Source organism: Delphinus delphis, chromosome 2 (assembly GCF_949987515.2).
Source record: "Delphinus delphis chromosome 2, mDelDel1.2, whole genome shotgun sequence".
In the NCBI taxonomy this organism is placed as follows: Eukaryota; Metazoa; Chordata; class Mammalia; order Artiodactyla; family Delphinidae; genus Delphinus; species Delphinus delphis.
In genome coordinates, this window is record NC_082684.1 from 86,586,549 (window position 1) to 86,601,133 (window position 14,585).

The 14,585-nt window shown below is 37.0% G+C and overlaps 1 protein-coding gene across 4 annotated transcripts in view; it reads right to left on the reverse strand.

Moving 5' to 3' along the window:
• Nucleotides 1-291: 291 nt before the first annotated feature.
• The window catches only part of UBR1 (ubiquitin protein ligase E3 component n-recognin 1), a 167,584-nt gene continuing 153,290 nt past the window's right edge, over nt 292-14,585 (reverse strand). For 3 of the 4 annotated variants that reach the window (XM_060005097.1, XM_060005096.1, XM_060005100.1), the window contains 4 exons: nt 12,778-12,855; nt 6,426-6,596; nt 4,474-4,575; nt 292-2,937 (listed from right to left, as the gene is read on the reverse strand). In XM_060005097.1, the coding sequence (XP_059861080.1) occupies nt 2,796-2,937; nt 4,474-4,575; nt 6,426-6,596; nt 12,778-12,855 (493 nt within the window). In that variant the 3' untranslated portion in view covers nt 292-2,795. The remainder of the gene's footprint in view (nt 2,938-4,473; nt 4,576-6,425; nt 6,597-12,777; nt 12,856-14,585) is intronic. The other variant, XM_060005098.1, reaches the window with a different exon arrangement.

The following is a 14,585-nucleotide window of genomic DNA, read 5'->3' on the forward strand; positions in this document are numbered from 1 at the left end:
TTTGATAATGTAAAATTATCTGATTTTGGCTTATTCCCACCCCCATCTGTAATCTTAATTCTTACAGTTGAACATATGCATATATATGTAAAATATGCATCTTAAAAATTATTTACTGATAGACTGTATGGTCAAAATGTTTGGAGACCATTACACTAAATACCTATGTCTTTTAAAGAATTTGTCTGGGCTGACAAAGATAACTTTTAGCTATAGCTCCTTTCTAGGTATACTTCTTTATACTTCAAACCCAAATCCCCAAACATGAGAAGTCCCTTTTTTCTTTTTAAATATACACATATAAGATATTTTATTTCAAAAAGCACAGAACATTATACAAGTTTTAAATTTACATTTTGCAATAAAAGATATCAATATATGCATTATTTGTATCATGGATGGAATTTGAATCAGTGGTATAAATATGTGGCAGTCACTAAATATAGATCATCATCACAGTGAACCAAAATGCATAGTTGTTATGAAATGACAAATGACCACTAAAGGGTGAACTCAGCCCATACACCACGATAATAAATTAGTTATACAGATATATGTTTTTCTTCACTGTATCATTAAAATTTCTGCTAGCCCCTCACCAAACATTCAAAAAACACAGTTTTGGAGCCATCCTGTTGAACCAGTTCCTCCACATACTACACTAAAGAAAATAAAGTGACTTTTTGCTCATTTTTAAGTAAACTTCATATGCTTAATTAAACTGTTTCCAATGATGAAGGCAAACAACTAGGATATTTGAATATAATTAGAAATCCCTTGGGCTGGGGGCAGCACTGAGAGATGTATGTTCATCTACAGTGCAGAGATCGGAATCAATCTCAGGAAATGGAACTCAATAGGAAATGGGTTCTTTGGCAGTAAAGATCTGACTGGCCATTGCAGGACAGTCCCTCTGGCAGCTTGAGAGCTTAACCGTAGAATTTATGAAGTGGATAGAAAAAGGTTAGAAATAAAAAATCAATTTATCTTTGCTAAACTGGGACCAATCAATTAGGGCAGAAGTCAGCATCTTCTGTTGCCTAGGCTGGCTCAGACTTCCCAGTCAGACAATCCACCCAACAAAATTATATAAGAAGTAAAAGGAAATGTTATAATCATTTAATCATACTGGCAAATTTGACAAACCGAATACTGAAATTTGTAATCCTCACCCATCAATAGTTAGAAACTGTTTATTGGAGTTGTATCTATTTTCTGATACCTTCTGAATAATAATTATTCAGGTAGAAACATGATTGTGATTCTGATGCCTGTTCATGCCAATCCCTTATTGTAAAATCCAGAATTTCTTTACTTTACATAAGAATACCATAAAAATCTAACCCAAAATGTACATCATCAATCACTTTGCAAATATATTTTTATTTGCTTGCCTTTGCTGAGCAAAAAGAAGGTAGGAAAACATTTATACACATACATGACCATGGTCACCAAAGGCAAAATAAGACGGTCTTTGAATGTATCTTTCGAACTCCTAACATTACCCCAGAGACAACAGAAGCTAAAATATAAGATTTCAATCTATCTTCTGCCTGCTGTTTTATATCATAAGTTCTTGATATAAAAAGTTAAAGCCAAAAACCAAGAAGTCTATGCACAGATGCCGGAGAGCTCTGTTATTTATGAACAAGATGGCTCAACCACAGCATGTTTTAACAGGACACAGACTACTGACCACATGGCTTTTTTTGTTGGTTATACTATTCATATATCCAGAGTTTATGAAAAGTTTGCACACAGATAACAAATGAAGGATCTGTCTTACAAAGACACAGAATGTTACAGAACAGGCTTAAATCTGATTGTTCTAATTTACAGCTGCCATGATCCATTCATTGGGGGAATTTTCTTATCTTCATTCTATAGATAGTTTACATCAGAACTGCATCAGGTTTCTGAGTCAAATAGAGTCATGTCACAATCAAGAGATAAGTGAACTTATTTGAAAAACTTGCCTTTGGAAAATGGAAAGTATAATTTCAAAATGCAATAAAGCTAATCCTCACCATCAGAGGTGAGGACTGCAGGCTTTGTTTCATCAGGGATAAATAATAAATACATTATCCTAACTCTTCTTGAGGTCTACAGTAGGAAAAAAAAAAGCTTTTCCACACTGGCAGAAATTTGCCTTAGAAATGGAAACTTTGTCCATATAGAAATATAGTTTAATTTCTGGCTGAAACAGTAAGTGGCACTTTAGGGGCATTTCCTTAAGAGAGAAATTATAAAATTTTTACTTTTTGGAAAACTTTCTCAATTGAAGTACACTGCATGGTTTCTGAATTTCTCTTTAGCTGCAAGGAAGACTAACACAGATTATTAAATCTTGTCAGTGATCCATTAGCTAAATTAAATTTGGGGGGGGGAAACACCAAATACAAATTGTAGAAGAGTCAACCAACATATAAGAATGCCCACAACTGCTTGATGTGACTTCATTTATCAGGTGGATGAAGTGAAGTGGGACAGATTACGAAGGGAAATAAGTTTTCTGGAACTATTAGCAGAATCAGACACTTGGGGGTGAAGAAGCATTTCTTTAGTGTTCTGGAACATAAAATAGATTAATCTATGTCTTTTTTTTTTTGCTTTAAGCATATGTTCATTAATTGAAAGAAATATTCCATTAAGGAATATTTTATTGATGTATGTGAATCTGGACATGGAGCAAAAGACCCTCCAACCCTTCCCCAGCCCTCAATAAGGTCTCCATAATTTTGAATCAGTCTTCATTACTGTCTTCATTCGTGATTCTCCCCAGGCAGAGTTGGAGCTCACAGTAACTGCCAGTTGAATCCGAATAACATCTGATTAGTTTCCTGGCTCCTAGCAATCTCTTCTATGATGCAGTGTTGCTGCCACACCAAATGGAGCTTCCGATACCGCTCACGAGATAAATGAAGGGGGTTGCCCCTCCTTCAGGGGGAGAAAAAAACATGTAAGCTTGAATCAAATAACTACTACATCTTTATTGTTTAAATTAGTCTGAACTTTTGAGATGTTCTTGGAACTGGGAAGGAATCACCAGGACAAGGTTTTAAAAGGTATATTTTCCCTTCACCACTGATCACTATGAACTCGATAAGTTACTTAGCTAATGAAGAAGAAACTTACTCCTTGATTATTCAGAAAAATAGGTCAAGTATACCATGGGCATTATGGGATCCCATTTAAATGGCTAGAAAGGTTTATAACTTGAAGCAGTTCTATTCTTTTTAGAGTGGTTAGCCTGAGTAGGTCTTTAATGGCTTTCTGGCCTCTTATAGTTTATCCAGCTTTGATTTCTGATCTTTGGACGGTAGAGGTTAGGTCTGAGGTGTAACACTAAGCCCTCAAATTATACGCTGCTCCTCAGAAATACTTAGTTATTATTGTCTTTATGACACAACAAACTTGCTGGTGATTAGCAAGTACTTAAATAAAATTACTCCACACCAATTCTAAGGTTGCACAGTTTGTAACACTGTATAACAGCTAATCCAAAATGACTGAAGTCTGGCTGTTGCCAATGATGGAGAACTGTGAGACTCTCATCCCTGGGGCACTAACATGTCTCAGCTGGTTAGGTATTTTCATATTGCCTAACTAACTTAAAAATTCTGCTTCTTTGTACCTTTCTGGAACAACACAGGCCTCTTATCCTCAATCATTAACTACTTCCACCACCCACCTTTTTCTTCCTGAATCCAAAGACTTTCTCTATACAGGTCAAAAGCTGTTACAATAAAAACAAATCTCCGTATGAACAAAGAGGTTCTAAGCCTCATCCAATAAGCCGATTCATTCTGAATAATATATTGGGATGATGAAAAAGTTCGGATTTTTCCGTTAAGATGTTACAAAAATCCCGAACAAACTTTTTTGGCCAACCCAAAATTTCAAAAGAACAAACTTTTAGTTAAACAAAAAGAGCTTATGGTAAGGGGATCTAATCTTTAACTATATGTACTTTTGGGACCATTGTGGCCTTACCTCCTTTTTCTCATACCCATGAGTGGTACTCCAGTTCCTAACACCAGTGAAGGATACAGAAAATTACAGGATTCTAAGCATTTTTGCTAATGTTTAAAAGCAAAGAAGGCTGACATAGCTGGCTAATAAAAAGTTTCAAGTATTGCAATGGAAACAATGAATATCCATTTTAAACCAAACTCCCTCACTGGATACTACAGATTTCTTTCTTTTATACATCAGCGTCAATTAAACCTTCTAAGTAATTCTGAAGAAAGGTTGATTAAAAATAATAGAGCATTCAAACATTAGGATGGCGGGGGTCTAAAAATTTTGGAGAAGCACAAACTTGTTGAAAATTATGTGTTACATTTAGGATGGCATCATATTTAATATTTTCAATTTATAGCTATTTAAAAATATCTCTCAGTATTAGCTTTTGTGTTTAAAGAGCTGCCACCATCCATGTACAATAATGTGAGTAAAATTTTAAAAACTTACTTCAGGCCAGGGTCTGTTTCTCCATATTCATCCAAATAAGGGGCTGGATAGGCACAGCCTCTGGCTTTACCTTCAACCAGGACTACTCTACATTCTCTGATTCTAAGGGACAAAACAACCAACAGAAATATTACTAAGTGCATGTATGCAAATGACAGGCACTGTGTCAAAGTTAATCTAGAGAAAAGACATGGTATCTGTTAAGAATTCAGTATAAAGACAATATAGACAAACAGACTAAATCGTGTTTTGTCTAAATAAAAGAGAATGAACATTGCTATTTTTGTTGAAGCTATGGGAAAGGATCAATGGACTTAGGGAAATGGGATCAGTCAGTAATACTGACTAAATATACTGAAGAGAGGAAGGAGACTGTCCTATGTGAACCATAGGTACCCTGGAAGATGGTGGCTGGGGTTGTTTCTGTTCTATTTCCTGACCTATGACCTGGAGCGGGGGAGGGAGCTTAACAGAAGAATAGAACCACATCTCCTAGTCTGATAACCCTGGGCCAGAAAGAAGGTCATCTATGGAAGTGTCGAGCCTTTTCTGGTTAGAGCCAGCCTCCAACAGTGCACATTATGAAGAACCACTGTAACCCTGAAGGTACTTGGGACTCTTACAGCAGAGAAATGGAAAAATAAAAAATAATGTTCGTGTACATAAGAGATAAGTACTCTAGAGAGAAATTATAAAATAAACAGTTGGAATAGGTAGTGGGTTTAATCGCTGTAGGTACCCTAGAAGAAAATAGGTGTTTGGGCTTTGCTTGCATACACTTATTCTCCTTGTTCCAACAGATGCTGATTGGCAGTGATTACATATTCCCTAGTGAGTGAGATGTTTGGGTTTATGTAAACAGAAACTAGATTACATGGGGAGAATGGAAAGAAAGAGCACATGCATCCACTTTGAATTTTTTCTCTCTCTCAGGAAACTTGCACTCTTCTTTCATAAATATGAGAGACTATTGGTCTGTTCTCAGTCATTTGCTAAGACACCAGGGAAAACAATGGTTGGTTGGTAGAAGAAGTGAAGCAAATTAAAACATTCAAAGGACAACATAAAGTAACAATGTACATGTCCTTTGAAAATACAAGTTTTAGGACTCTAAACTCTTTCACTATACCTGATTTTTACACGATACCAGAGTAATCAATATAAAGCCTATCATATTTCACGTTTCCATTTTTTTTTTACCATCTTTATTGGAGTATAATTGCTTTACAATGTGTTAGTTTCTGCTGTATAACAAAGTGAAGCAGCTATACGTATACATATATCCCCATATCCCCTCCCTCTTGCATCTCCCTCCTACCCTCCCTATCCCAACCCTCTAGGTGGTCACAAAGCACCGAGCTGATCTCCCTGTGCTATGCGGCGGCTGCTTCCTACTACCTATCTATTTTACATTTGGTAGTGTATATATGTCAATGCTACTCTCTCACACTTCATCCCAGCTTACCCTTCCCCTTCCCTGTGTCCTCAAGTCCATTCTCCACCTCTGCATCTTTATTCCTGTCCTGCCCCTAGGTTCATTAGAACCTTTTTTTTCTTAAAGATTCCATATATATGTGTTAGTGTATGGTATTTGTTTTTCTCTTTCTGACTTACTTCACTCTGTATGACAGACTATAGGTCCATCCACCTCAATACAAATAACTCAGTTTCATTTCAAGTCTACCATATTTAAGGTTTTCCACAAATAATGAAAATGTGAACAGATTCCAATTTTTAACTCCTTATTTTTCAAACTACTTACTTCATATTTTTTAAACTATTATTTACATTTGAGAAGATACTTAAGTATCTTTTCAAATGCAATTGCATGTGAATAACAGGTCTATGCTCTAACTTCTGAGAGATCATATCCTATCAACATACTGTCCTGCCATGATGGCCTCCAGACTGGATTCAGATTCCCTACGTTCATTATGAAGCTTCCTACTTACTTTAGGAAAATGCAGACTCCAGCTCCACAGTGAAGGGCATGAAAAATGCAAGCTCCCACCTCTTCTCCATTCACAATTTCTTGGCAGCAAATGTTCTGAGAACACAGTATGGCTCCGCAGAAAAGACAGAGGACAGGGTGCTTTCGCTCGTCATCTGCAGACCGTGGGCACCTCAAAAGGGAAGAAAACATTCAGTATGGTGGAGAAATAATAAAAGCATGATATAATCAGTTAGCAGTGTTTTAGATGTATTAGCAGTGTTTTCATCACTGGCTGCTTTGCAGCGAAGAAAGCTCTTAAAACACAAGGAAACATTTAATTAGATGATTCCTTTTTAATACTTTTCCTTAAGAAGATAACAAAAAGTCTTCTGATTAATTCATAGTAAGAAAATTTATTTTTAAATATGCAGTGTTCTGCGAATTCCCACAAAGTGTGGCACTTAAATATGCCTTGAGATTGAGATGCATTTAGAGAATCCAGTCTTCATCTGACACGACCAATTTACAGTCAGCTCCCCCTCTGGATTGGTTTAGTCAATCTTGTGTCTCAATGTTGGAGCAATGACCTTGAAGGTATACAATTACTGTTGTTGTTTTAACCACAATTTTCAGTAAGGGTTTAAACACATTTCCCCCACTTCTTTGAAGTATTGAGATCTTTAGGGTTGAAAGGGGAGACTGCAGTCTTTGAGCTGACGCACCTTTCCACCTGTGAAACACAGCCAGGTCTTGGGAAAGAAAAAGTGACAAAGTTTACTTGTTTGAACCAAGTAGTACTATGAGATCTGGCCATTTGACACAGTGGCATGCTAGAGCCTTGCTATAATGCCCCCAAGAGGGGTATCACTCTCTGAATTAAAGTGATAATGGCTATCTTTGTAAAAGGAGCTTCTTATACTCCTATCTCTGCTGTATAATGGACATAAAGCAAGCATCAATTTGGACAGAAAAAAATAAATGCAACCCCAGGAGAGAGCCATTGATGTCCACAATTGGGTCAGAATAAAGAGCACCAAAACAAATCTCTAATATGGTATTAACAGTTTATTCTCTGATGCCCACTTTCTTAGGCAAGATAAGAAAATCACTATTCTCTACACACGAGCAGAGGGACTCCCTGCATAGGTATTCCATTCCTGTCTCCTGTAGATGAGAGGGTTATTTTCACTCCCTGGGTGTTGCTCTTTTTGGATAAAGCCAACATCTTCTTTAACTTTTAGCACAGGATGGCTGAGTCCCATCCTATAGAGGAAAATGGGAGTGATGCCCCTGAAATACAGTACTGACCAGCCACCCTCCTACACTAGAGATGACTCAGTCTTAATGGAAACTAGTAGTAACAATAAAACTGGAAGAGAGCATAAGATTTATTATTATTTTTACTTGAAACCAGTAAGTACTAATATCATTCAGGAGCATCGTCACTGTGATTAATGATTAACACTCTTCTCAGAGCCAACAGCATGATACCCTTGAATGACTAGAAAACAATATCTATTCACAGGGTATCTGTGATACCAATGCAACCCCAAGATTAGGAAAATCACTGAATTTGGAGCTGGACGCAGTCTCTGAAATCATCCAGCTAATTTTTGGAGGGCTGAGAGGTAAAGTGATTCAGTCACTTCTTTAGTTGGCTGACCTTAATCTGCCTGAGACAAGCAGCAAGGGAGCTGAAATTGAGGTCAATTCTAACTGGTAATAGAGGCTGAACTATGGGCTGCCCAAGCCCCTGATGGGCCAGTTAAACCCCCTGGCTTTGTGGCTCAAAGCAATGGTTATAACTAAATAAGAGAATTTCCTTAGTCATTCTGTAGGGTGGTGATTCTCAGAGTGGGCCAAAGAAGGGCTCTTCAAGCCCTTAAGATGACCCTGAAATGCAATCTCTCCTTTTGAGTCCTTCAAATGACAGCAAGTTATTTAACATATAGTTATAAAGACTAAGTCACCTTATAGATCAAGGCAGTTAACTGGAATTATTAATTAGTATCCTTAAATTTGAGAGTTAGTTGTGTTTACTGAGAGCTCTAATTAAGTTTAGTAAGAAGTTTAGCTGTTGCACAAAGCTCAGGAACATTACAAAACGCCTAACTGAGCTTTGGAATTTCTGTAATTTGGGAAAACAATGCCTTGTCACCAGTACATTATCAACGGAGTCTTGAATAGGCTTTGATTTTCAAGCTACTGAGATTCTTGCCTTTTAATTACTAGTTACTGCTAGTTCCACGTCATCATTATCAGTTTGGTTTGCTATGGGTGATGTGTGATGCTACTGGATTGTCAAGGATACAGAACTACATCAATAATAATTTTGTCTTATTATTTTCAAGATGATGCATTGTGATTCAAATATGAAATATTCACAAACCAATGGCTGAAGCAGATACAAATATGATTTCTCCATTCAGTGACATTTCACTGGTGGTGGTGCTGCTCATTAATTTATGCTATTCAAATAAATTGCATCATATTACAGAACGCAAAACAAAAATTACTGTTAACCTTATTGAACATAATTTTATCACAGAGCATCATGAGTTTAAGCTCATGTTGTTCTCTTATAAAGGTAATTCATACATGGTATTAGCAATGAGCACAATGTAACTTGTTTTTATTGCTTCTCACTCGTCTTTATCAGCCAGTATTTTTTTGATTTGAAAGTGATCAGTGAAAGGGAAGATGAAGATAAAAGGAAGTTTAGGAAACACTGCTTTAGAGTAGTGTTTAATCTGATTGAGGTAGGAGGAACATGGTGCCAGAAAAGGCTAAGGGGCTAAAAGGCTATTCCTCTTTCCAGTACCCAGGCTTGCACTTTGAGTCACAATGTTATCTGTTTTACTGTTACAATGAGCTTCCATATAAGATTGTGTTTGGGAAAAAAAAGTGTTCTTCAGTGTCATTTCAGTGAATGAATGTGGTCACCACACTGTAATGCATGTAAAACAGTGTTTAAAGACACATGTATAAAAGATATTTCTAAGACTGCTACTTGCTTGGGAAGTTGAGAACAGTGAGGTTCCTGTACCAGAACAACTACTGATCTGGCAAGAACTGTCTGAAGCAATTATTCTGGGAACTCAGAGTCAGGACAAACACTTGCAGTGTCCAGAGGAGTGCTTGACAAAAATGAGGCTAGTAAATTTCAGTGAATTTTGGCATTCTGTGTAGTGGTTACCATCCCTTATCCCCCAGCCCCACAGCAGGTAGCTATGGGCGTGGCTGCCCACAATCCTGGTGCAGCATGCTGGTGCCAAGGTGGGCAAGAGGGACCTTGTGTTCAAAAATTAGGGTTGTATGTTTAGTTTTGCCTGGCAGTTCACTGAGGGGCTGGCACAGAAACTAACCATTGTTTCAGCTCCCGTGGGCTGAAGCAGCTTCCTTGGCGGTGATGGTAGTAGAGGGGAGTTAAAGAGGTAGATAGTCTTTATATCTTTTCTTCTCTCTTTTTTTTTTTTTCTTATTGTGTCCAGGCATTTAAGGAAATCTCTGTCAGTTACTGGCTGACCACAGAGGTAATGGAACAGAGACTTCAGTGAACACACAACGAATAGAGTCTTTGCAAAAATAGTTTGGAAAAGTCACTAAAACAAACAGATAACTACAGCCTTATCAAGCAACAATGGTAATTCCTGGGATGTGGTAAGAATCTGATTTCCAGAGTTATTATGTTACAATACTCAAAATGTCCCATTCTCAACAAAGCTTACAAAGAAACAGAAAAGTATGGCCCATTCACAGGAAACCAAAAAGAGACTGACAGAAATCATCCCTAAGGAAGCCCAGCCATGAGACATAATAAACAAAGACTTTAAATTAACTCTCCTAAATATGCTCTTTGAAAGAAACCATTAACAACAACAAAAAAAACCTAGTGGAAATCAGGAAAGTTGCAGGGTACAAGATCAACAGACAAAAATCGGTTGTGTTTAAATACACCAGCAGGGCTTCCCTGGTGGTGCAGTGGTTAAGAATCCGCCTCCCAATGCAGGGGACACGGGGTTCGAGCCCTGGTCCAGGAAGATCCCACATGCCGCGGAGCAACTAAACCCGTGCACTACAACTACTGAGCCTGCGCTCTAGAGCCCGCGAGCCACAACTACTGAAGCCCATGTGCCTAGAGCCCGTGCTCTGCAACAAGAGAAGCCACTGCAATGAGAAGCCCGTGCACCGCAACAAAGAGTAGCCCCTGCTCACCACAACTAGAGAAAGTCCGCGTGCAGCAACAAACACACAATGCAGCCAAAAATACATACATACATACATACATACATACACCAGCAATGAACAATCCAAAAAGGAAATTAAGAAAACAATTTCATTTACAATAGCTTTCAAAAGAATAAAATACCTACGAATAAATATAATCAAGGAGGGAAAAGTCTTGTACGCTGAAAACTACAAAACATCACTGAATGAAATTCAAGCAGGCCTAAGTATAGAAGGCATCCATGTTCATGGACTGGAAGATTTAATATTGTTAAGAAGGCAACACTCTCCAAAGCAATCTATAGATTAATGCAATCTCTATTAAAATCCCAATTGCCTCTTTTGCAGAAATGAAAAAGCCAATTCTCAAATTCCAATTTAATCGCAAAGGACCCGAAATAGTCACAACAATATTGAAAAAGAAAAAGTTGGAAAGCTCTCATGTTACAATTTCAAAGCTTACTACAAAGGTACAGTAATTAAAAAATGTGGTACTAGCATAAGGATAGACTTATAGACCAATGGAACAGAATTGAGAGTCCAGAAATAAACCCAAACATCTGTGACCAACTGATTTTCAAAGCAGGTGCCAAAACTATTTAATGAGGGGGAAAAAACAGTGTCCAAAAATGGTGCTGGGACAACTGGAAACCACATGGAAAAAAGAATGAAGTTGTACCTCTTACCTTATTCCAAAAATTAATTCAAAACAGATTCACATCCTAAATATGAGCTAAAACTATAAAATTATTTGGAAAAAACATGGGAATAAATCTTCATGATCTCAGATTTGGCAACAAATTCTTAGTTTTGATACCAAAAGCACAAGCAACAAAAGAAAGAAACATAAGATGGACTCATACATCAAAGGACACTATGAAGAATATGAAAACACAACTTATAGGAGGAAATATTTGCAAATTAAAATCTAATAAGGGTTTAATATCCAGAAAATAAAAAGAACTCTTACAACTCAACAACAAAAAAGATAGTCCAATTATAAAATGGGCTTGGGATTACCATATATACACTAATATGTATAAAATAGATAACTAATGAGAACCTGCTGTATAGCACAGGGAACTCCACTTCGCTGTACAGTAGAAACTAATACAACATTGTAAAACAACTATACCCCAATTAAAAAATAAAAAAATAAATGAAAAATAAATAAACAAAATGGGCAAAAAACTTGAACACATATTTCTCCAAAGAACATATACAAATCTGTAACAAGCACACAAAAAGATGTTCAACATCCTTGATCATTAAGGAAATGTATATCAAACCGCAGTGAGCTACCATTTTTCACCCACTGGGATCACTTTAATTAAAAAACAAACAAACAAACAAACGAGAAAATAAAAGGTGCTGGTGAGAATATGGAGAAATAGGAGCCCTCATACATTCTGGTGGGAATGTAAAATGGTGCAGCCATTGTGGAAGACAGTTTAATGGTTCCTCAAAATGTTAAACATAGGATTACCGTAATGACCCAGCATTCTACTCCTAGGTATATATACCCAAGAAAAATTAAAATATATGTCCTACCAGAAACTTGTACATGAATGTTTGTAGGAGCATTATTCATAATAGTCAAAAGAGGGAAACAACCTAAATGCCCACCAATGGATGAATAGATTAATGAACTTTGGTATATACATACAATGAAATATTATTTAGCCAAGAAAGGAATGAAGTACTGATACATCCTACAACTTGAATGAACCTCAAAGACATACTAAGTGAAGAAAGCCAGACACAAAAGGTCATAGATTGTATGATTCCTTTTATATAATATATCTAGAATAGGCAAATCCATGGAGACAGAAAGCAGATTATCAGTTACTACAGAATCGGGAAAGAGCGGGATGGAGAATGATTATTTAGTGGATGCAAGGTGTTTCCCTGGGGTGATCAAAGTTTTGAAATTAGAGAGAAACAGTGGTGGCACAACATTGGCAATACACTAAATGCCAATGAATTATACAAAATTGTATGTTATGTGATTTTCACCTCGATTAAAAAAAAAAGATTGAAAATCACTGTTACAGAGGATGCTCAGTGGTCACTTTTAAAAAAAGTTTGCTAGTGGTGGTGAGTTTGTAAGCTCAAAAAAGTTTTAAATATATATTTCTTCTTACCTGAAATGAGAAGCTTGATTTAGGAGGCAGCTATAGTCATCAGGAAGCTCTATCAAACTATTTCTTTTTCTAGGGTACCTAGAAATATAATTTAAATGGCAATTTTATTTTATGAGTAAATAAGCCCAGATCAAAAACAGACCAAATAACAGAAGGAAGAATGTTTTAAAAATAATGAAAGGAGGGGAATTCCCTGGTGGTCCAGTGGTTAGGACTCTGTGCTTCCACTGCAGGGGGCATGGGTTTGATCCCTGGTCTGGTCGGGGAACTAAGATCCCACAAGCCGTGTGACGTGGCCAAAAAAACAGTTTAAGGATTCATATTTGCAATCCATAGTAATTCCTACTGTTGACTAGATTAAGTCTAAACTTTTCAGCCTAGAATTCCAGATCTTTCATCAGCTGGTTTCCTCTCCAAACCCAACTCCTACTATCTCCTAAGACTAAATTGTTCTAGCTATATTTCTATACTGTCTAGGAAGGTAATATAAAGTAGTAGTTAAGAACACAGACTTTGAAATCAAACAGGCCCGGTTACATATCCTAAATTCTCTAACACCTGACAAGTCACTGAACCTAATCCTGTATTTCCTGGTCAGTAAACTGAGAATAAACATATATACTTTCTCAATCATAGGGCACACCCTCAATTTAGTAACACATTTCCGGGGTGGGGGGGGGGTGAGGAGAGAAACATTAAATACTCATGTTGATTTAAGAAATGAATAGTATCAAGGAACCTCAAAGGGCTGTTGAGAACTCAATAAGATATTGAAGTGAAACATAATATACTTAGTACTTGTTACATGTGTGCAAATGTTATTCATTCTCACCATAGTAATATGACAAAAGCCTTGCATGCATGTCCTGGGGAAGGTCATCTGAATAACATGAAATTCTCTTCTCAAACCCCAGTCAATTCAAATTCTACTATAATCTCTTCTGTGTTCAGCTAAAAATTATCTCCTCTAAGACTAAACTTACATCATTAAGAATATTTACTCTTTACGTTTCTATAGCATTAACAGTATATTCCATATATTATTATACTGTATCTCATTTATGTACATAGTTAGACTATAAACTACCCATGACCAAAAGGTGTATGTATTGTATCTTTTAACTCTCTCAGAGTATTTTAGTTTAGTACCATGCTAGGGAAACAGTAGATGTCTAAAAGGCACACAGCGACTTCTGTGAGATTAATAGTGCTAAAATATGTACTCATATTTTAAACTCTTCTTTTCTTGGTGATGTGAATACTACTGCATCTGAGCACAGGAGGTGGATCTATAATCTCTAAATCACTAAAGTTGGGTTAAGTCTTAGGCAGCAGCATATGCACATTTAAGGAGAAGCTGAAAGGAACTCAAGGGGTGAAAACAGATGAGAAAAGAAGGTAGCAAATGCACACTGTCTCACAATGTTTGCTTTAGCCATAAAAAAAAAATTGTGCTGGTGTTAGTATTTAAGGCTGGGGTCAATTCCTCTGCTTGTTTATTGACGCAATGCAATTTGAATAAAAATCAGAGACTGTACATAATACAAACCAGGCCCTGGAGGGGACGCAAAGAAGATAAGCATGCGGTTCTGGCCACTGTTGAGTTTACTGTTCAGTGATTTACAGTGTTGGCTGGGACACACATACACACACATGAACAGACACATATGAGAGGATGTGTTAGGATAGGCTTCAGGGAGAAGGTAACATTTAAAATGGTCCTTGAGGGGGACTTCCCTGGTGGCACAGTGGTTAAGAATCTGCCTGCCAATGCAGGGGACATGGGTTCAATCCCTGGTCCGGGAAGA